This window comes from Miniopterus natalensis, chromosome 19 (assembly GCF_054644295.1).
Source record: "Miniopterus natalensis isolate mMinNat1 chromosome 19, mMinNat1.hap1, whole genome shotgun sequence".
Lineage (NCBI taxonomy): Eukaryota > Metazoa > Chordata > Mammalia > Chiroptera > Miniopteridae > Miniopterus > Miniopterus natalensis.
Genome location: NC_142099.1, coordinates 15692384 through 15715895, shown reverse-complemented (window position 1 = coordinate 15715895; position 23512 = coordinate 15692384). Strand labels below are relative to the sequence as shown.

The window sequence follows — 23512 nt, the reverse complement described above, 5'->3', positions numbered from 1 at the left end:
TTGATGAACCTGTCTTCTTACCCGTAAAGAGGAGTAATACTTCCTCCTGGGGCTGTTGTGAGGATTGAGAAAGTATTTGCAAAACCCCGTAATTATACTTTTTTAATTTTTTTGTATGTGCATTTAGCCCCAGGGATGAGTATGAATGTGTATGCAAATACTGCCCCTCACACAACACCTTGAATGCAAGCCTTTTCCTCACAAACCCAATTCTGTACTTTTTGAAAGCAGGCGCCCAATTTTTCCCTCCCTCCTCCCCCCTCCCCCAGGGCTCCGCAGTGTTGAGCCCCTGGTGGGAGCCCAACAATCACTTAAAGCTGAATCAGGACCTGCAGGAGCTGTTCCCATCTGCTTCCTCAGGCAGAGTATTACAGAAGTCTCTCAACTGTGGAGGGTTGTCAAAGTGTAAGCACATGTCTGTGTGATGTCTTAATGCGTCAGAAGCAATTATTGGATGTCAACTTCAGAAGGGATGTGGTGACCGTACTGATTTTTTAAAATGGTCTCTTTTGTGCCTGTTACTGTGTTGATGCAATGGCTTTGGAGAAGGAAGTCTGGGCTTTAGATGGGAGCCCTGGGGGTCTCTGTAGTCCAGACACATCTGACGTGATTATATGTAAAATTCTAGTTTAGCAGGTACCTCAAATAAGTGCACATGCTTCATCAAAAGACTGGATGGAAAATGAATGTATACCTAAAACCAAGCAATTGAGCACGGGCCAGCAGTGCTCACTGGTTAGTGTTGGCCTGCACACCAAAGGTCACGGATTCTATTCTGGGTCAAGGGCACATACCTAGGTTGCAGGTTCATCCTGGGGCGCAACCAATCGATGTCTCTCTCACTTATATTTCTCTCTTTTCCCCCCCCATTCTAAAAATCAATGGAAAAATTATCCTTGGGTGGGGATTAACAGAAATAAAAATAATTGAGGTGTCCACCATTTTTTATTTACCTGACTGGCTATCAGCCCAGAAAAAGTTGAGGGCTTTTACTTAAGAACCCACGTTCACCCCACAACAGAAATGAACATCCACCTGACAGACCCCCAGACAGGCTGAAACTCAGCAGCATCCTTGCTTGAGAACAGATGCATCTTCTGGGTACTTCGGAAAACCACACAGAGCTCCAGCTTTGAGAACAAACAGCAGACGCAGGAAGGGCCAAGGAATCATTCCTCTTTGGGAACAAGCAAATGCTAAGATGACCAGTGTAACGTTCAGGTGTCATTGTCCTGCTCTTTTCCATTTAATTTCACAAACGGAAATTTTGTGGCCTGGGCTTCATCAGAGGACTGGATGAAAAATAAAGGTATACCTAAAAGTATACATTTTTACTCTTTACCTTTTTAAATCCATGATACCTTCTGATTCTACCTTCTACATCTTGCTTCTGGCCAAGAGGGTGTTGAGCTTTACTTTCTGTAATTTGTATTATGAAAACAAGTCAATAAAATGCCTTTTCCAACTACCCTCTGCCCCACTCTCCAACCCTACTTCCCCAATCTTCTCTTCCATCATGAAGCCCAAGGACAAAAGCATGCCCCCCTCCTCCTCCTCACCGGAACAGTTCAAGGGGCAGTGTTCAGAAGCGTCACCAAGCCCGCTGTTGACGACTAAATGCAACGTCCTTGGAGTTATCCTGTCACATGTCAGAGAAGCCAGAGATGAGAATTGTACGACCCAGTGGTGGAGAAGCACTTATGCAAGGATCTTCTTTCGCTGGACAGGTCTTTGTCATTCTCCCCCAGTGTAGATGCGAGCTGGCAAAGGGCCTAAGATATTAGCGGTGCTTCGTTAGTAAGATCAACTGAGCAGCACAAACCTGCTGGCTTGCAAATGAGATAATGCAAGCTCCGAAAATCTAGGAGCATCAAACTTAAGGACTAGAATATAAAAACCAGTTGTCAACGGGAGAAGGCAAATTACATGTCCTGGGTTCAATTCCCGGCCAAGGGCACGCACTTAGGTTGCAGGTTCGATACCCGGCCCCTAGCCTGGGTGTGTGGGAGGTAACCAATTGATGTCTCTCTCACATCGATTTTTCTCTTCCCCCCTCCTTCCAAATCACAGGGTCGGTCCACAAGTACAGAAGGCACGAGATCATTAGTGACTGAATTACCAGTTTTCCTGAAGCTGGGGCTGGAAGCCATGTGTTCTGGATATGAAATTAGGCAACTAAAATCCCTCAGCACTTCTGCAAGTCGAGTAAATGGTAACTCAAATCCCTTGTGTAGGTGATAATGGCTGTGACTGTGTGAGCAGATATAAAAAATACAAATGTAAGTACCGAGATCTATTTTGGGTCCTTCAGTTTCTGCCAAGAAGGGTGAATTTTTTTTCTACACTCAGCACTTTGCATCAAGAAAGACTCCTCCCCACTTCTGGACAGACTGTCAACATGAGAATATCTGATCCAGGTACAGGGGCAGGAGTCTCACCCTTCAGGACCCCATTCACCCTGAATGAGCTTTACAGCTCCTCAGTCAGAACCAAGTCTCTGCACAATGTTGTTCACTATCTTTGGTGGAACGACAGACCTTGCTTCGGATTTTATGAATGGATTAGAAGCTCCAAGACTCATTATTTAGAGAATACTTTATTAGTTTCTGTAATCAAACCCATGTAGATTAAGACCTTACATATTTAATACAGTGCGTTACCCCTGTACAAATGGAAAAAATTATGTTGAACGTTTCTAGACCAATATGGCTGTTAATTTCTGTACAATGCCAACCCAACACGGTACAACTGGGATAGTTTTTCCAAAGTTGACAGCACAGCTAAAGTTTCCAAAAATTCAAATTATATATATATGTATATATATATATTTATTTATATAAAAAGACCAATAGCAGTATGTTATGCATCGATAGCAGCAACAGCTCTTCCAGGTTCTGCAGTCATTTGAACAAAGTTATAGACATCCAGCACACTCCATTAAAAAAAAAAAAAAAAAGGTAAAAAACAAATCCCCAGAAAACAGCAAAGTTCTGTTACTGTTGTGGTACCTGGCACCATTTTTTTTATTAGCTTCTCCATCATCATCTGGAAAGAAAACATTCTAGAATAACGTCATTAAAAACAGCTCTGATAAAGCACAGTCACTACTACGTATCATAAAGCAGGAACAAGATATTTTACATTCACAGAGGTATGATACAGTACTGCCCTACATCTATAATACTAGAGATACAATTAAAAAGGCATTGTTTGAGACTTGATTCTGTTTTCCCAGCAGAGGCCCCCAGGGTGGAACGACAGCTCTGGGAAGAAATGCACCTTCTCAGACAGGCTTTCCTTTCATTAGTGGCACAGTTCTAGGTACTGACTGCTCTTCATGAATATCACCTAAAAACCGTTTAAGAAAGACCAAAACAAACAAACAAAAACAACAACAAAAACCCCCCACCACATTCCACTGGACTCATACAAAGATGACCGAGTGGAGGTGGGCAAGACTCGCCCTAACCAGTATTCACCAAATCTGCTGTGTTTGAGTGGTCAGGGCTCCACAGAAAAGCAGCCCAGTAACACTTCAAAGCTTCGGGCCACAACCAAAACACAGCATTTCAAACAGAAGCAGTAGCCAGACACCGCCCACTGGGGTACATTCAGGATGCTGACATCATTATTTCACCATGGCTCACTTATCCAGGAAGAAGGAAGATCAGTTACTATACTTTGTGTTCAGCTCAATTACCATGTTATAAAAACAGCAAGCTGCCAGGGCCAGACATAGGCTCCTCTGTGCAGCCCCAGTTCTTGCCAGTTCCTCACCATCGAGCCCACCAATGCCATCACCGCATCCACAGGCCAGAAGGGAGCAGTCCCTGCTGTGCTACCAGCTGGGACCACCGTGCTGTTCGGGCCGGGCTACTCCTCTGCGGTATTACTTTCCTCTTATTTCTGTTGTCTCATCTAACCATAAGGACTGAGTTCTAAATGATACGCACTCCAGGAACGTGTACATGTTTGTATGTAAATCCAGACTGAGATGCACAGCCATCAACAGGGTGCGTGTTGTGAAGTGGGTGTGAGCTGGCAAAGCCTCGTTGGGCGGCCTATGTCAGTGTGAATGGCTCCTATGTCCCCATGCACCTCCGAACTTGGGACAGGATAATGTCACAGACCATTTTACCCCTTTGGCTGCTGGCATGACCCAAATGCATCCTTCCTCCTTTCCCTCTCCCTCCCCCAGGCCCCTGCAATGAACCACAGCCTTTTAAGATTTTGTTTCTTCGGTTTTGATGGCCTGAGGTTTGATGGGTCCAGTCCGAACAGGTTTGGTGGCCATGGTGGGTGCAGGGGGGGGCTTTTCTTCTACTTTTTCCTGACAGACACCAGGAGCGTCGGTCAGTGTTTCGGAAGGTTTGCTTGCGTCGCCGTCCACCTTTGGGGCCTTGCCGCCTATCTGTTTGCTCTGCTGCTGTTCAGAGAAGAAGCGCTGCGTGGACTGAAGAACCTCTGCTCTCTGCTTTGCCTTAAAGAATGAGAAACAACAACTGAAGACGCTGCAGCGCCACCAAAGCCTGTCAATCACTCTCAGTTCCAACTCTTCCACCAATCACCAATGGCTTTCCCCACGCTGATTTGGCCCAAACCAAAAGTACCTCATCCATCTTTCAGCTTTTACTAGATTTCTTCCTATCTCGAAAACATTCATGTGACTTTTCTTTTAATATTTGAAAAGACAAGACCACCTCCCACCACCTTTTCCAAGTTTGCCCTCTCATAAAATAATAATATAGAAATTGCTGTTGGTTTGTATTGTTTCTGGAACAAACCTTATCGATATCAAATTTTATCTAGGGAGCCTGCTTGCGAACTTGAAAACATACGCGACTATTAAAACGTCTAGTTATCAATACGTGTCTACAAGAGAACAAAAAGGAAGCACTTATACGTGGCATTACCAACACCTAGGACCAAAGGTCTTGTGGCTGAGTCCTCTTCCCACAGCTCTCTTCTGCAGGGGAAGAGCATCAGAAATTAGTAACGACGTCGCTGCATCACTAAGTTCTGATAGCTCCCACCTCTCTGAGCTGGTAAAACCACCGCCTCATTTTAATGACTTCGCATCCCCAGTATATACTTACGTCGATCTGTAAATTATACCACTACATGTAACATAAGTTTCTACACCTCTTGCATATAAAAAGCCCTACACATTCTGCAAGTCATTTGCACTATCCAAAAATCTGAAGCAATTTTCAAGAAATTTGCGCCCTCTTCACCCTATTATTAAGCTCCGAGACCATTTCCAACACAGGAATTTATGAAAAATCAAGTTCCAAGGAGCTCGGAACAGAACTGAAAACCAAGGTCAAACAGTGTCCAGAGATTTCTACACATACTAGTATTTGTAACAGTTATGAACAGATGGAAATCCCAGGCACATGGCTTTAATAAAAGCAGGGAATGTTTAATAAGAGTTTCACTGCAGGGTAGTCTTTAAATGTGATTACTGAAGATCAGAAACCAGGGGCATCAACCCAGAAAGAAACTTTAGCCAGCCAACCAAATTCTCTATAGAATCATCATAAACATGTTTCTAACTTAGAGTAAAGCCCGACCACGGCCATTTCCCTGTCTGGAAGCAGTAAGCTTTTCTATGTTCTAGTCTGACCTGATACAGATTAGTGACATAACAGGCAAAATTACAAAGACCTCTAAAGTCAAGTCTAAGTAAACACAGACATAAACGACACAGCTGGCTGTACAGGCAGACAGGTAAGGTTTACAACTATACAACTGTCCGCACACAGACTCCTCAAGGCACTCCTGCATCAGCACACCTCACGGCCACCAGTGCCTTGTATAGCGAAGGATCCCAAAGTGCTTTTGTGAGTTCTTCATCTACAACTACACAACTACACAAACTGCTGTGGAATAAGCCACCTAAGGTGGTAGGCAAAAAGGGGTACAAAAACAGTTCAAGAAGAAAACTGAATTCGGATGACTTGGGAGGGGAGAAAAACGAAGCAGGCACCATGTCTTAGCCATTCCAGAGTTTTCTCAGAGCATGATTTCTACCTTAACTTTGGAAGGGGAGTGGGGGTGGGGGAGAAAAACAAAGAAAATGGGGAAGCCTACAATAGTCCCTATTACTTTTTTTTGCTCTTCTAAAAAAAATGTAGCAGCTAAACTCAGATCTCCCTCAAATATTTATTTTTATAAGCAACTCATTTGGCCACAGAGTTAAAAATATTAACTTGTTTGTTGACAACAGCTGCAAAAGAAAAAAAGGGGGGGAAAAAAAAGGTGGGGGGAATAGGGAGAAAAATAAAACAATAATTTGAAAAAGGAATGAATAAAAGCAATTAGCTTGGTGAAGTCTGCTGAGACAATGAATGCCTGGATATGCGTTATGGGTCCAGAGCATCGTAAGACATGGTTCAGAGACAGACGGTTGCTCTGGCGGCTGCCAACACTGTACTAACCTTCATGTCTTGTTCAGCCTTCAGCGCAGCCTGGGCCTGATTGCCTCTGACTCCAGACAGTGATCCACAAGGACCCCTGGCTACATGTGGCAAACGAGCATGGCTCATGAGGCCTGTGGTCAGCGGAGGAGGCATCTGACTGGCCAGTGCCATTGGCGGCCTCTGTACGGGCGCTGGGAAGGTGTTAGTATGTGGGGCTCTTACCAATGGAGGGACCAGGTTAGGCTGAGAGAGGATCTGAGTGAAAAAAACAAAACATACAACATTAAACTGTTAAAAAAATTTTTTTTTGCCAACTAGACCAGGTTGGCTTATCTCAGAGTCAATCTGAACCAATTCCTCCATGAAAGGAAGTGCACGGATCTGTGCCGCTCTAGCACTGGGACAAGAAACACAGGCCATGCTTGGAGAGTCTACTGGGAAAACCAGCACAGCATGCTAGGGCCCTCCAGCTACAGATTCTGAACAGGAGACAGGAAGGCTACTACTCAGGATACCTTCTTAAAAAAATACAATTGCAGAAAAACATACAACACCTATTCCAAACATAATCTAAATAAAAAACAATGCTAATTTGGCAAATATTTCAGGTACCAATTCTAGTTTGTGAGCATGCTTATCAATTTTAGTTAATCTTTCCATCTGATGAGCAAAGGTAAGAGAAGCCATCATTTTTATACATATATTAGAATACCTTCTGGAAAATTTACCTCACCTACAGTTATTGCAAAAAAACAAAAAAACACCAAAATCCCCAAAACAAATAAACAAAAAACCCTAGAAAACTTTAAGCACTGGGACCCTTCTCTGAAAAGTCAACTTCTTCAAAAAGATAAAAGGAATAGGACTGAAATTTAAAGGAACGGAGCTGTGTGGGGAATCTTTTGACTATTTCTATTGTCTGCCTTAGAATTACATAGCTACCTGTGTCTACATAAAGATGGCAGAGACTATATTTGAATATTTAAGTTTACTGTTAAATAAGAAACTGTTTCTCATTAAAAACTGCTTCTGAACTGGTTATAATAGGGCAAGACTATAAAATCAGAGAATTCGCCAGGTTAGCAAGCATTTGCAAGTAAATCATACTCATTTCTCACTTGTATCTGCCCACCTGGGGTGCAAACTGTGTAGGAAATGGCTGTGTCATTCTCACAGTGGCGGGGGCTGACGGGAACTGCTTCTGATAGACAATGCTGCTCATTTTGCTGGACTGGCTGTTCGGACTTGTGGAAGTGGCCCTTGGAAAGAAGTCGTCACTGGTCAGTACGGCAGTGCCGGGTGAATGATGCTGTTAGATTTGTAGACAGTGCGCTTGGTAGACTCATCATACTTTGTAGTTGATGAGAATTTACCAAGGTGAGTTACCAAACATCACAGCAGTGGAGACACATTGGAGGGGCAGAGGTGAAAAAGGATACTGGCTACATTTTCCCTGTATTAAAAGTTTTTCTTAAAATACAGAATAACAAATACATTCTTAATAATTCAACAGCTTAACATTTCAGGTAGAACTGTCAGAATGTCTGTGCTTACCACAGGACTGGCGACACAGTATGCATCTAACAAACAAACGGTGCTCAGTTATTGGGAATTCTATAGCAAATGCAAATGCCCGCTTTACCGGAAGGGACTAGAGGTGGGGGTGGTGCTTCTTCCGCTGATTGGAGGTGTGCCTGGTTTTATATCAATGCCGCTCCCAAAGGCCTTTAGTTCCATTTCAGACATCTGAGAAAGAACATAAAACAAACCTAACATTTCTGCAATCCCATAAGTTAATGTGCTATGTTTAATACTCTATATATGAAGACTTAATCCAGTAAAGGGCAAAGAACCTCAGTATCAAAATCCTGTAATTAGTTTTGAAGTACCATGGAATTAACAAAGCAAATTTGTGGCCGAAAAATCTAAGAGGAGGTGTAAATCCAATTCTCCCACAAAATTTGTGAATTTATGGCTATGAAGTAAAACACAAAGGGGGCCAAACACATTGAAAGTAAGTAGATAAAGGGTGGTAAAATGTATTTTATTTTTACAGATCACACAATGCACATATCTACACACAACCTTAGAGTCTCAAAGAAACCATCCATTTCTCTTCACTTACTTTCCCCGTGGTTGCGATCATGCTGTGCTGGGTTCCAGCAGGGATTAGTCCCCTGAAAGGCTGGCTAACTTGTGCAGGGCGACTCAGGCTCTGGGCCTGTGCTTGGGGGGCAGTGTGCTGTAACGGAGGCTGAAGGGTCTGAGGCAGAGCAATTAAAGGCTGCCCTGTGGATCCAAAGTTAGGCAAGGAAAGCTGGGATGCTGGTAAAGGTACTGTAACCTAGGACATAAGCAAATAGAAACTGTAGCAATTTGCTTATACAGAGCCCGCTGTACGCATATCCCTATAACTCTAACACAACTCTTAAAATTCTTATGAGTAATATTTTAAACAGAAGACATCAATATATTAAATATATTTCACATATAAATCTTCTGCTTAGTAACTATCTCCATTCTTTTATTAAAGACGCCAACAGTATGCCTTAGCTGGGTGGCTCAAATGGTTGGTGTATACGCGAGGCAACCAGCTGATGTTTTTCTCTCTCTAAAAATCAATAAACATATCCTTGGTGAGGATTAAAAAAAAAAAAAAAAAAAAAAGGTGTAACAGTATAACAAATTAGCAGTGGAGAAACTATTTTACTGAAATAACTATCTTTGAATTAATCTACAGTACATGTAGTCAAGTAACCACAAAATACAATAAAATCATAAGGATACAATGTAAGAAAGTAGTCACAACTTCCCAAATACCAACTTATTTTGAACACCAATAGGTAATATATTTATGAGTTGTCACCCCTAAAATAGCCACCAAAAGTAGTTATGAGAAAATGACTAAAGGCTTAAGCTTTAGTCTCTCACCCAGACCTCCGCCAACTTTTAAGGAGTAAGCGGATTAACAACATTGCTAGGAGATGGTTTCAAAAGCATATGCATTTTTTCACTGAAAATTATTATCACAGTCATACACGTAAGGAATGTGTTTTGTCATGTGCCCTCTGCCTTACTGCCCCGTGTGTTACACTGACCACTGTGGTGGGTCTTGAGTCTTCCTTCGTCTCTGGCATGAATGGATAAAGCAACTATCACTTACAAGTAACTGCATATCCCTAATGACAGCTTTCATGGAAACCCATTTTTAAAAAAAGATAAAAAGCAGAACTGACTGAAGTGAGGGTGGGAAGACATATTGTGGAACCTATCAGTGGACCCACAGAATTCCTAGGACATCACAGAGAAAAGTCTGAAACTACCACACATCTCCCCATCTTGGTTCTATCTAAATTCCCAACAACAGAAGCAGTAACAGTAACAACAACAACAACAACAACAACAATAATAATAAAGAAAATTGAGGAAATTTACCATGCCATAGTTTACCTGCTGGAGAGTACTCGGTGACTGGGCAGTGTTATAAAAATTTGTCTGACCAGGCTGTTGTACTTGTCCAGAATAAAGATTTGAAGCCTGGGTAAGATTTGCTCTAGCCTAGAAAAAATTTAGTAAGAAAACAACAGTAAGATTTTTAAAATTTCCAAATCAGATACCAAGGTTACTATGGCTTCAAAGCACTCTCTGAAAATTTCAGTATTAGATAAAAAGGGAGATCTTTGTTTTTTCATTGTGTCTTTAAACATTTTTCTTTAAAAACTGTCCTTAAATCACCTGTTGCATAAGAATATGACGACAGTGCATGCTCTCGCCCCTGGTATAATTACCTGGAGAAGATGTGTATCGATAAGCTGGGAGCCTCCCAGCCCTGATGCCTGACCCAGCTGATGTTCATATAATATAGGAATAGGTTGAGTATTGGAAGTTTGTTGAAAGGCAAGACCCGACTGTGCCTTGGCAAGTTCCTGGTGCTGGACAGCTGGGAAATTGTGGATGGCAGTACCAGAAAGGACCACAGATGGCTGGGACAGGCTGCTCTGCATAAAGGCTGGCTGAGATCTACATCAGTATTGAAGAGAAAAAGGTTGTGTTAGATGTTAATTCTATCTCGAATCTGGCAACCTTAAGACTTAGTAGCGTAAATGTCCAAGTACTCTAATTAGCATAAAGAGGCAGAGACTGCAGGCCTTGTCTAAGGTACCTATTTCAAGACTTTGAGCTCACTATACAATGAAGCCCCAAAAGTAAAAGTTCTGGAAAAAGCTTCCTCTTTCCAGAAGCCAGCAAGATATTTTTCCTCTTGAACAATGAGAACGAGTCCCTTTTCATGTGTTTACTAGCAAGCTCAGAACCAAACCTACCACTTTCTATTTGGTACTGACATTCCATTTAATTTGTATCACCAAAAGCTCTGACTTGTACCATCTGTATTTCATTACTTCCCCTCACGTATTTCTTATAAGAGGCATCAAGATTTCTACAGAATGAAGCAGTGTACTAGTTCACACCAGGATTAATACGCAACACAATATTATGATCTAAGGGTGCAAACTTCCAGTTATAAAATAAGTCAAGAGGCTGTAATGCACTCCATGGCAACTATTTGAAAATTTAAAAAAATTTTGAGGCTTGACTTTGTTTGGTAAATGACCAGAGGCTGAGGTTCATAATCAACATGATTAATACTTTAATGGTTTATAAGAGGGTAATCCTAGCTTGTAGAGGGAAGGAAGAAGCGGTAGAGATACGGCAAGAAAGCTCAGCAATTATGATGTTTCCTAACAACAAACATATTTTAAAGAGTTTACCTATATGGTTGAAGGGAAGAACTGAATAATTCCTGGGCCTGGGAAACAGCAGGTCCAGCACCCAAACTCAGCTGGGCTTGGTGCTGCCCCTGCAGCGGTGCGTAAATAGGAATCGGGATCTGCTGAACCGAAGCAGGCTGCCATGCAAGGAGAAAAGGGTATGTGAACGCCATGTACACAACTTATGATATGTGGGAAAATAAACTGAGCAAAATGAAAAAAAGTAAACGATTAATGCTATGTACCAGTTTCCTTTAAAACAAAACCAAATGTAAACATCTCCATTTTCCATTTAATCCATGACTTAATTCTACACTGTTAATCGTTAAGCTTTGGCAAATTTGGGAGTTTTAATGATTTGCTTATACATACCTAGGTGATCATGGTTTTTTTCCCATGTTGTTAAAAGAAGATTATAACTTCATAGAGTCTATTATTTGTAGCCCAAGATAAACATTACACCATAAAAACGTCAAGAAACAACTGCAAGATGGAAGAAGTCTGGGATGTTTACCTGCGAAAGACCTGGTTGGAAGCCTTGCTGCTGAGCCAACGATGGTGGAGCCAATCGGGCATGCTGGGTATTGAATAAATGACTGGTGTCCATATAGAAAGCTGGGATTTGAGCTATAGACAATCAGGAAAAAAAAGTCTTAAGTGTCTAAAATTTCAGAATTTAGCAGACAGGTATATGCAAATTAAAACAAGAAAACTCTAGTACTTGTGAAGATATAGAAAAATAAACACTCATACACTGCCAATGGGGTATAAAATAGTAAAAATTATCCTGAAACACTCACTAATCAGAAAGAATATATGCACCCCTATGTTCATAGCAGTGCAGTTTACAATAGCTAAGATCTGGAAACAGCCCAAGTGCCTATCAGTAGATGAGTGGATAAAAAAGCTGTGGGACATTTACACATGGAATACTATGCAGCTGTAAAGAAGGATCTCGTATCCTTTGGGATAGTATGGATTGACCTGGAGAAAATTATGCTAAGTGAAATAAGCCAGGCAGACAAAAACAAACATCACATGATCTCGCTTATATGCGGAATCTAAAGAACTTAATAAACTCATGAACAGAATAGATTCAATGACATGGAAGCACAGATCAGACTTACGAATGTCAGAGGGATGGAGGATGGTGGGTGGGTGGAGGGGGAGAGAGTAACCAAAGAATTTATATGCACATACAACCCAAGGACACAGACAATGGTGGCGAGAGGGGGATGGAAGGGGTGGAATGGGTCATTGGGGAGAAAAAGGGACATCTGTAATGTTTTAAACAAAATTTTTTTTTAAAAAAAGTAAAAATTTATATATTCTACTATAACTGAACCCACCTATTTATCAGCAAGTCTACTCCAATTTTAAATCTACCAACTAGAATTTAGCAAAGTATTCAAAGAATTGACATTTAATAATTGAAAGAATTTGGCATGAATTTTAAAAAATATATATTTAATTGATTTTTAGAGAGAGGAAGGGGGGAGAGAGAGAGAGAGAGAGAGCACACGAGCGAAACATTGATGTGAGAGTGAAACATCGATTGGCTGCCTCCTACATGCCTCCTACCAGAAATCAAGCCCACAACCTGGGCATGTGCCCTGACTGGGAATCAAACCAGCAACCTTTCAGTGCACGGGACAATATCCAACCAACTAAGCCAAACCAGCCAGGACTGGTACAGATATTTAACAGATTTATTTTCTATGTATTATAAACACTATTTTGTGATTTGCTGTTTTTATGTTTTGAAGAACTTAACATATTGTTTTTAATTTGCCACCATTATAAACAATACTGCAATGACTGTATACCCTCATACACATATCTCTGATTAATAAGTAAGCTTATGTGTATCTTAAGACAGATAAACTTATTAAGTATGAAACTGTTACTACAGTATGTACACATGAAATATTCTGAGATACTTTTCTAAAAGAATTATGCCAATTTACATGCTCACCAGGCAAGGTACTTTAAGAGCCCAATATAACACCCATGGATCCTTATAGATACTGGGTATTACAGATGCTGTTTTCAATCTTTCTATTCCCTACACAGAAAGGCAAGAAATGGCCTATTTATTTATTTTGAATTTAAACCATTAGTGAATTTAAGTATTACTTAAATGTTTATTTACTATTTAATTCAGATTACCATTGTGACACCCCACCCCAATACATAATTTTTTCCTTCTTTGCTATTCTTAGGTTTATTCTTCCCCATGAACTTAATTATCAATCTGTAAAGTTTCAGGTAACAAACGTTTATAGTATGATTGGAGTAGTATCAAGTGCCTAAATTATTTCTCAGATTATTAGGCACTAACTTGTCTAATGTATGTGTAAGGAGTAATTGCCAAGAGCCCCAGAATGCTTACTAAGGAGAGACACAGTCAATTCTATCCGGAAATAAATTTGCAAAGCAGAGCAAAACATTTCAACTTGAAAGGGTAACTAAGAAGAGAAAAAGTATTCAGAGTCTTAATTTTCTCAAGTCCTTACAGTCAAGTCTAAAACCCTTACCTGCTGCGGACTGAGACACATAGACCTGTGGGCTCTGTTGCTGCTGGGCAATAAGGGAAGGCATACAGCTCAACTGTGAGAAATGACTTGCGGAAGGCAGGCTGGTCGTCTGTAACTGCTGGGGCTTCACTTTACAAATGTTAGGAGGGTCTGATGTGGTTGCAGACTTGGTACTCAGAGAAGAGGTGGTGTGCGTGCCAGCTCCTGCATTCGGGGGTGAGAGAGGAAACAATGTAGCGTATTTCAGTGTCTCTGTCGTTTGCAGTACAGTAACTCAGTGCCAACCGGGCACAGGGAACTCCTGTCTATGCCCAACATGGACTCAGATACTGAATACACTCTAGGCCAAGAGAGGGGATGAGGTGTATCATAATTCTAATTATCTCTATCTGTAGCTCCCCCTCCCTCTCCAACACCTCCCCCCAACAAATACCTCTAAAAAAAGAGAAACTCTTAATAAATAAGTGGCATTACACAACTTGAAAGGTCAATTATTTCTGTTGATCAGTGAGCTCCATCTAATGACTGCAATACTGAAGCAAATGACAATACTGGAATTTGATTAAAAAGTGAGAGGTACAATAATTTTCAGACGTCTAATGATGTTCTGAGAGGACCAGATCAAGGTACCTCTGTTCTTCCACTTGAGTCTCTACCTGTAGGATGACGGGAAGGCCGTCATGAAAAAATTTATCCTAGTTGGGGGACTGTGGAGAAACTATACACTCGGAAAACAGGAAGTAGTTGGGTTTTAAAGAAAGAACTAGGAAGCTTTGCAGTCCTCTATTTCCTAATCTTCCTACAGCTTTTCCTCTAGGAGACTGGGGCTTCCAAGCAAGAGCCAGTAAGCAGAATACAGATACCTTGCAAATGGGTGGTGAGAAATGTTTGCACAGTGGAAGAGATACAGTTGGAACATTTCCTTTGATTTGAATCTCTGGGTTTGTCTTAATAAATAACAATATAAACTTCTGATTCTAGAGAGTATCAAAATAACTGTAGCATAACCCAAAGATCAGTTGTTTTAGTACTTAAAACTAACGGAGAATGTGAGAATATAGAAAAGCAGTACTGCCATCAGTAAATAAGAACCAAAGAAGGTAAATTCTTTGCTGGATATATTTTATAACTATTAGAAAGGAGTTTCTTGATGCTTTGGAAACATGAGAGAATACTGGGAAGCTTGAAATGAAATCTGCTCTCAGTAACAGTTATACACATGGTGAGAGAGTGCATTTCCCTGTGGCTCTGAGAACTGTAAAGGCCCCGACGACAGGATTGCACACCAGTAAAAAACTGAAGGAAGAAAATCACCTTCTAATTGGGGTGCTGATGGACTCTCCTTGAAAACAAACAAAACAAAAACCAAAATAGCAATGGATGTCATCTACTCAAAAGAAGACTGGAAATTCTCTACCCCTAACTCTTCACCAGAAAATATCACCCCAATAGATTCAGGCCAATACCTCCTTCAATAGATACAGACTGCAAAAACAGTAAAAGCTGTGTGATTCTGTTATTTCTGAGTTGTTGGTTTTTTTTTTTAGCTGAGTATAAGTTCAAAAATAAAAGTAAAAAGGTAAATTCTGTAGAAACATTTTGAGAAGATAAAAACTTTTTCACCAACTATTTATTAGTGTCTATAGTACGGGATGGGGGGGGGGGGGGGGGGGAAGGTCCAGCAAAGTGTTTTAGTAAGCCATCAACAAGCATTTACTAAACTAAAACTGGGAGATGGCAGAGGGGGGAGGGGTAAGAATGGCAAGGAGTTACCTCTTCATGCACAATCTGATGTCTTTTATAAACAATACTTTTTGGGGGGATAGCCAACAGGAAGTGATCCTAAGAGATTTGAAATAATTGAAGATACTGAACAGAAAGGCACAAAGACTTCTACCTGACAGTGATGTTGTGGGGGTGACAGAGGCAACAGGGATCTGAGGCATGGATGCACTAGAGAAGGAGTTGTAATTCCCACTGCTTGGCCCACTGGCACTACTGCTGACTCCACTTGCAATTGGAGGGGCTGTGGAAGTTACTGGAGATCCCTTTTCCCGCACATTTGGAGAATTCTCCCAAGCTTTCCGTGCAGACTCCATCTGCAATGAAATAGGAAAAAAGTCACTATGCTAACAGAATATATGTATGTACATATATATAAATTCCAAATATAATCTTTCAGAAACTACAAAAATAAAAGATGAAGACCCTTAAGAGTTTTCAAATCTTTTATTTCCCCCTTTATCTTTGCTCTTTTACTTAAATTGGGAGGCAGTGGGCTTTAGTGATGTCTCCACAGAGAGCTGTTGACAGCTCTGGCAAACAGGCCAGAGAAATATTAAAGTCACAGCTTCTGTACCGTCTAGAACTGAGACCCTACCCCGACCAGCAACTAAGAAAAGGGAAATAAAAGGCCGCTCCCGGACTGCATTAAGGCTCTGACTCTAGTAGGAAAGGCACTAAAGCCCTCCATCAATACCCATTCCCTCCATTCTTTGTTTTTAAGCCAAGAGTTCTCAAATGGCAGATGACAGGCACCTTATGTTGGGCTGTTTTATGCTCGCAGCGTTTTAAAAGGTAATGTAAGTAGATAGGTTTGGGGCTTGAGTGCAGCAGAGACACTTGTTTCACATCAAAGCCTCACTGGGCATGTCAGGTACCTACTGCCACCATTTGAATTTGGAGGTACTGATTTTAGTTGTAATCTCCTAGTTTCTTAAAAGGTAGAAACAGGTCTTATTTCAATCTATTTTCAATCTCTCTTGAGCACTGCTGTTCAACAAGCCGCATATATAATTTAAAATTTAATAGTTGCATTTAAAAAAATATAGAGGTAATACCAATTTTGATAACACTGTATTCAACACAATATAATTAGCATAAAAGTAGAGATGTTTTAATGCTTTAAAAAATATTAACATGTCAGATGCAGATCCTCACTATCCTAAGGCTACTTGAACAGGAAGGAAAGACACACAGAGAGTTTGAAGTTTTTAGTTCTAGTAGTCAAAATATGGGTGGGCCAAGAGGGAAACCCAAGATAACATATAAAATTCAGTTACAATGACTTACATGAGGGGACTTTTTACAAGATTTTTATACCACTGTTATGAAGTTTGTAGGTCCTTCAAGTACCAACTTTTAAAACTTTAATCTTATTTTAATTGTGAGAATTAGAGAAATACTACATACCTCCCTGCTTTCCCCTTAAAACACACACTATATATAATTAACTGTTTCTTAATGACTAATGTCATCTCCATAAATTCAAAATACCAGACACTTTAATGTTTGCTCGAGTGTTCTCCTCAAAATCACCTTGCTGGTTTCACATGTGTTTTATTTTAAAACAAAAACTTTTGGTGGTGGTAATTAAGAAAAAAAACTTAGAAAGTTAGACATAATGCAACTTGCAATCTGAGATTTTTATGGCTCAGAGCTATTTTATACAGGATGATGTCTTTTATACCAGTTTTGTTGTATTGAAAACACATAAATCATGGCTAATCAAACTTGCATAATATATAGGTCACATACATTTGGGTTTACTTCATTTCTTAGGCAGCAAGAAAATTTAGATTTTAATTCTGAAAATTCAAGGAAACTAAAAAGTACAAATATATTCATTCCCCCCCCTCGATAAATATAGAGTCAATAATATCCATGTAACAGAACTTTTCTATACCTTATGTTACCCAAATAAAGAGATGTCAGAAGAAGTAAAAATAAAGATACTAGAGAAAGTTTTAAGTTAATGAAATTTAATTTAAAGTCATTTTAATTCTAAATGTATATTATTTCTTCTTGGAGGGTTAAAAACATTGAGTGAAAGGCAATGCTGAAGGGTTTTTCTGAAGAATTAACAACTGGCCTAATAATTAATGGTGTTATACTTACCGATGTGACATTAGACTACTGCCTTGAGTAATATAATACACAGGATGAAACAGACTGATATTCAGATAGAAAAGCAACAACAAGCTGAGTAGAAATTGGCAGTCTGCAGTAAGAACTGAGTAAAGATGGGGATGACACAAAACACAGGCAGGTGTCATAAAATTTTACAGTCTCAGCTTACATTTACTAAGCCTCTTACAAAGAAGTTGGGGGGCAAGGGGTCAAGAGGCTGGAGACTCAAACAGGGAGTCTAAAAGTGATCATTGGCCACATCGTGAAACGACTTAGTTTCCCCTCCTGAAGACCATCAGAAAGATTCACTGGCAACCAGAGCCATGTTAGGAGGTCCAGCTATAGCAACACAGGTTAATACTTGCCTTTTAAAAAACCCTCAATTCTATGTCTGCACTTTTTTAACCACTGACTAATCTTAAGGTGAACTCATTGAAAATACTCTCAAACAACTCAACTATAACAAAGCATTAGTAACATAGCTCAAAATTATAAAGACAAGGAGATTTAAAAAAGCTTAAACTTCTTGACATCAAAAAGTACATGTCCAAAATCTCTTTTGCCCCCTTATTTAAAAATTATCCAACAATCAATTCAAAGTCACTTGCATAATTACCTCTTCATAAAATATTCTAACTACTACATTGCTTTCATTCAATTCACACAAGACTTATAGGAAAGAGAGAAAATTAGCATTCTTATCTCATTACTTGTACTTAGGATATAAAAACAAGCAACACCAAGCTAGTTGCTTTTTGTACACAACTAATATATCCAAAAATTATTAAGATCTCTAAGAGGAACTTAGTACAAACATGGAATATAAAGGCTCTCCTGTAATTTTAAGACCAAACTCATAAGCATAATAGGACTTACTTTAGAGAGGAGGACAGCAAGTCACTGCTAAGTGGTATTAAAAGCTAATAAAAGTTTAAAGTGTAATTTGACATCACATCATTTCTTTAGTTTAGTACTGTTGTTTACCACACAAAACCAGTAAAAACCCCAAGAGAATAGTGTTAGCTTATGTCCCCTTGCATGCAACAATCATGGACCTTTAGAGATGGATGTGGTACATACCTTGAAGGTGAGGCTGAAAGTAGTGGGAGGAACTGAAGTTAGGCTGGAGCTCTGTTGTATAGTCTCCCTCTTAGGGAGGGGAAGGGTGTTGGGCAGGGGCACCTGAAAAGGTAGGCAACACACATCACAATCTAACTAACTGGGTCTGCTACCAAAGCCCCACTAAAGATAATGCGACCATACTCTAAGGGTGCTTTATTTTTCATCAGAGCCAACATGAATATTTGATTCCTTAGAGTTAGACTGTGTGTATAGTAATTGATAATTTTGGACATCTTAGATAAAACTTTTGAAGAGAAATATTCCATGCCTTTTCATGCACGAATGGAAAGAGCCTGTCCCAAATTTAAGGCATACACTTGAAGGCAGTGCTTCTCATATTTTAATGTGGATACAAGTCACCTGAGGGTGCTGTTAAAATGCAGATTCTGATTCAGCTGCATTTCTGTAAGGCCTGAAATTCTGCATTTCAAATAAGTTCCCAGGTGATGCCTCGGCTGCAGGTCCCTGAGCCATATACTCTGCAGCAAAGCTTTAAGGAATACAATTTCCTCCATTTAGGGGATCCACAGGTTCTTTCAGAAGCATTTAACATGACAGAATAAATACAACACATTAAGAAATTAACCTCTTTCCTGAAATAGTCAACTCTCTGACAACTAGAACAAAAGTAATATTGGGAGGAAAGTATGGAATATTGCCTCCCCATTACGCTAAACAAATTGCTTTGCTATAGTATTAGTAATAACATGACTATGGCAAATATTGTTAGATGCCTGAAAATATCAGAAACTCACTACTTACTGTACAACTGATTTTGATGGTTCACTTAGCTGTCAGGTACAATGCCTGAGATGCTAGGAGTGTCAGATAATCACTTTGTGACACCATGGACTATCTAATGGAGATTCTAATACCACCGGCTACTTAATGGAGATTAACTGTGCTATAATAATCAAACACACCTCTGGCATTTATATCTTCAAGACATTCAAAACAACTGTAATATTAGGTAACCCTAACCAATAAATACCAACTAAGAGCCTAAAAAAGTATATTAAACTTCAAAATAAGAGACATAAGCCTCTGTTAAGTATAATTTTTTAAAAAGACGGGAAGTTCTCCCATAAAAGAGATCTCCCAAACAGACTGAGGGAAACAAGAACATCTCAAAAGGTCCTAAAGTTGTGGACATTGTTTAAATATGGTTTTCTAAACTGATTTTTAGATAGAGAGGAAGAGGCGATAGAAAGAAACATCAATGAAATAAAAACATCATTGATCGGCTGCCTCCTGCACGCCCCCTACTGGGGATCGAGCCGGCAACCCAGGCACGTGCCCTGACCAGGAATCGAAATAGGTGACGTCTTGGTTCACCGGTAAGCATTCAATCACTGACCCACACAGGCTGGACTAGACGTTGTTGTTTTTTTTTTTTTAAATATATCTTTATTGATTTCAGAGAGAGGAAAGGAGAGTGAGAGAGATAGAAACATCAATGATGAGAGAGTCATTGATTGGCTGCCTCCTGCACGCCCCCGACTGGCCCTGACCGGGAATCAAACCCTGATCGCCTGGATCCTAGGTCGACGCTCAACCGCTGAGCCACACCCGGCAGGAACGAACATTGTTTTTAACAGTATATTAACTAAGCTCAAAATCACCACCATATTTGGCACAAATAAGCAATGCTGTGAAATCGTTCCAAACTGATGACCACTTATAATGCTCACTGACCCAACCTAATTTTCCTGTTTCCAAACATACTTTGGACACACTGCTAAAAATCAAACACAGACTATTCACTGATACATAAGACTGGGTCTCTTCCCCTCAGTCATCTCTGTGCACAAGTCAACATGTTCATTAGGCTTGCAAACCACACAGAAACCATTAAAATGCTCAGATGAATACTTTCAGTGACTCGTACAATTAACTTTACTGAGATATTACTGATTCAATATTTGATAGTCTACATAGTGACATCAGCATGTAATCTGCCAAGAAGTCTTTTTGTCCTTCCCAAGTTTTCCATTACTTCCTATAGGAAGTTAAATAAATTTCAACCTTTCTCCAAAAGGTTAGGGGAAAGGTTTGGCACATGAAATTAAGTTTTATAGCACGTAAAAGTTGGACAAATTACATTAATCAGCTTCTAAAGTGTGCTACTATCACAAAGAGAAAATGTGTGACTCACTCGGCTACTTAGAGTAAGAGCCCTTCAGCTGGACCACAAAGCTGGATTAAATGGTCCCTAATGCATATGTCACCTCTCTAAAATTCTACGAACTTGATGCTAGAGGGAACAACAGAAAGCATAGGAAAAACTTTGTACCAAAACATAATCAAGATTTTTATTCTCAAAATGAGAGAGTTAAAGCCCTATGTGAGAGACGTTTAAATATATCTTTAAAAGGGTATTTTTTGAAAAGAATATGCCTTTGCTTATTTATAGGGGGCAACATTTTAAAAAGAGAGCAGCTGGCCAAATTTCCACCATCCATGCCCTCCAAAACAAGGGCCGCACATGCAACTCCTAAAATGCTCTTCTATTACAGCAGGTTACCTAGCTTTGCTGGCCATTCAATTTTTCAGTCAGTAAACTAGGTAAAAGGATGGACTCTGATGACTTTTTACACAATTTTGAATTATGACATGGTTGCTCTGGGAAACTAGAGCCAAATTTACATGATTTGTTATCACCTTCTAATGAAGCACTTAAGAGCTGGTAAGCATTTACGTATACATTATAACTCAGTCTTCACAACAGGAATGTTGTTATTAAGGTCCAGCATAACTTTTTTTTTTAAATTAAAAAAGGAAATACCCGAATCTTTGGTAACATTGTTTTAATTGAGTGTGCTTTCACTGCATTATAAAAAGGATTCATTAAAGAACAAAATTACCAACAAAATAAAATGTTGAATCTGTAGTGTGTGATAGCTAAGAACAAAACCTGTTACCAAAATCAGGTTAACTGGATTAGTACTGATGAAACCAAGCCTAAGCACAAGCCTGGATCTTTATTAAATGGAAAGTAGACAACTTTTAGGGGAAAAACAAAACCTCAGCTTTGACCATTTTTGCTAATTGTATTACAGTGCTCCTAAATACAAATTTGATATTAACTCTTTTCCTGAGAAGCGTTAAATATTGGTCACACAGTATGTATTAGATAACAGCCAGATTCCTATCCAAGCTTGCCAAACCTCGGGCTGATTACTTACATTATTAACCAAAGTATCCTCCATCTTTGCACTATTAGCAGCCACAGCATTAGGCAGAGAAGAAGAAGGTGTAGTGTAGTCTGTTACAGACTCCTGTGGAGCAGTAATAAAGAAAATTAAGTTTTAAACAGAATTATTGAGCCACTTTCTAATGACAGCCTAACAGTTGTAAAGTTGTTTCAGAAGAAAGCAGGAGAGAACAGACCTTAAGACTCAACTCCCTCAAATCTTAACTTTAAGACCATCAGTGGGATAAAACAAACATGGAACCACTGCTGAAATGATTAACATTTCCACTATTGCTGGGATCCTGCACATTTAAAAAAATGCATTGCAGAGTACCAGGAAGTTGTCAACAGTATTAAAGATTTAATTTCTGTGGATTACTAAAAGAATTCTTTGTGTGGTTCTCAAAATCAATAGCTTACTTTCAACTACTGATTTTTTCTATTTTCTTCAAAACAACATAAATAAAAGTCAAGATCTTAGTTGTCGCAATTCATTAGGTTTTAGGATAAACCCTTGTTTATCATCATGAAACTCTTCTTTAAATATGGTAGAACTGAAACACATGAGCTTGTAAGAGAAAAATACTCAAATAACATGAAAGATTCCATCTACCTTTCTTCTCAATAAATATATGTCCTGGAATGGCGGATATAAATTTGCTATCCCCACAAGTGCTAAACCCTTTAAGTTGTTCAATGGACCTTGCCTTAATGCGTTTTCAATATATGCATCTTTCATTCAATGTGGTCCCTAAGCACAAGTCAACCACGTCCTCAGGTGCTTAACCATGAAAAGTGATCTGTTCCAACCCTGGAAGAAAACTGGCTGTACTGGAGTTACTAAAGTTTGCCTTATTTCCTAACTGCAAAATCTCACTAGTGGGCAAAATAAGGCTCTGCTGTAATTCCATTAACAAAAGAAAAAGTAATGTAGAACTCTTTTAAAGTCGACAAACACAAATGAAAAACATGTTAATCTTGTGTAGACATTTTCACTTTAAACTACTGAATGGCCTAGAATTAAGAGTAAATTTCCCAAAAAAAATAAAATAACTTACTGTAATTTCTTTAGATCACATATTCACACCATGAAATAAAATCTCTCTAGAAATAGTAATCCATATAGCCTATAGAATTATATACCTCAAGCAAAAAAAAGTATATGGTTGTTGTTTTAGACATAATTTGCAAAAGCTGACCTGGGGATCTCTGCATGCTGCTTACCTTCACATTAGTGGCATATTCTGCGGATGACACAGAGATCATTGTTCCGATTTCAGTAGACATTTCTGAAGCTGCTTTGGTTTCCTTTGTTGTCGCAGGGTCTACACTTCTGACTGCAGCAGGGCTTGGTTTCTCTTGTCCCTCTGGCTCCACCTGTTGGGCATCTTTTACTTTTCTATTTTTTAATGACCGTTCCTTTCCAATAGGACCAGGTTTATGTTCTTTGTTTTCTACTGGACTCAAATCTGGAAGCTAAAGTCAAAGTTTATAACAAAAAGGCATCATGATCAAAGGCATTCATTGAAAACAAAACTCAAAACCATTACTTGCTTTCAT

The 23512-nt window shown here is 39.5% G+C and overlaps 1 protein-coding gene across 14 annotated transcripts in view; it reads right to left on the bottom strand.

The window, feature by feature from the left end:
* Window positions 1-2580: 2580 nt before the first annotated feature.
* Window positions 2581-23512, bottom strand: part of PRRC2C (proline rich coiled-coil 2C) — a 69215-nt gene continuing 48283 nt past the window's right edge. For 4 of the 14 annotated variants that reach the window (XM_016221426.2, XM_016221427.2, XM_016221430.2 and 1 more), the window contains exons 22-35: window positions 23177-23428; window positions 21945-22037; window positions 18718-18819; window positions 15626-15827; window positions 13729-13932; window positions 11706-11818; window positions 11192-11328; window positions 10211-10442; window positions 9858-9980; window positions 8548-8766; window positions 8065-8168; window positions 7555-7681; window positions 6441-6677; window positions 2581-4480 (exon numbers count right to left, since the gene is read on the bottom strand). In XM_016221426.2, the coding sequence (XP_016076912.2) occupies window positions 4223-4480; window positions 6441-6677; window positions 7555-7681; window positions 8065-8168; window positions 8548-8766; window positions 9858-9980; window positions 10211-10442; window positions 11192-11328; window positions 11706-11818; window positions 13729-13932; window positions 15626-15827; window positions 18718-18819; window positions 21945-22037; window positions 23177-23428 (2403 nt within the window). In that variant the 3' untranslated portion in view covers window positions 2581-4222. Of the gene's footprint in view, window positions 4481-4913; window positions 4967-6440; window positions 6678-7540; window positions 7732-8064; window positions 8169-8547; window positions 8767-9857; window positions 9981-10210; window positions 10443-11191; window positions 11329-11705; window positions 11819-13728; window positions 13933-15625; window positions 15828-18717; window positions 18820-21944; window positions 22038-23176; window positions 23429-23512 lie in introns of those variants that run through there. The other 10 variants (XM_016221429.2, XM_016221431.2, XM_087828149.1 and 7 more) reach the window with 8 other exon arrangements.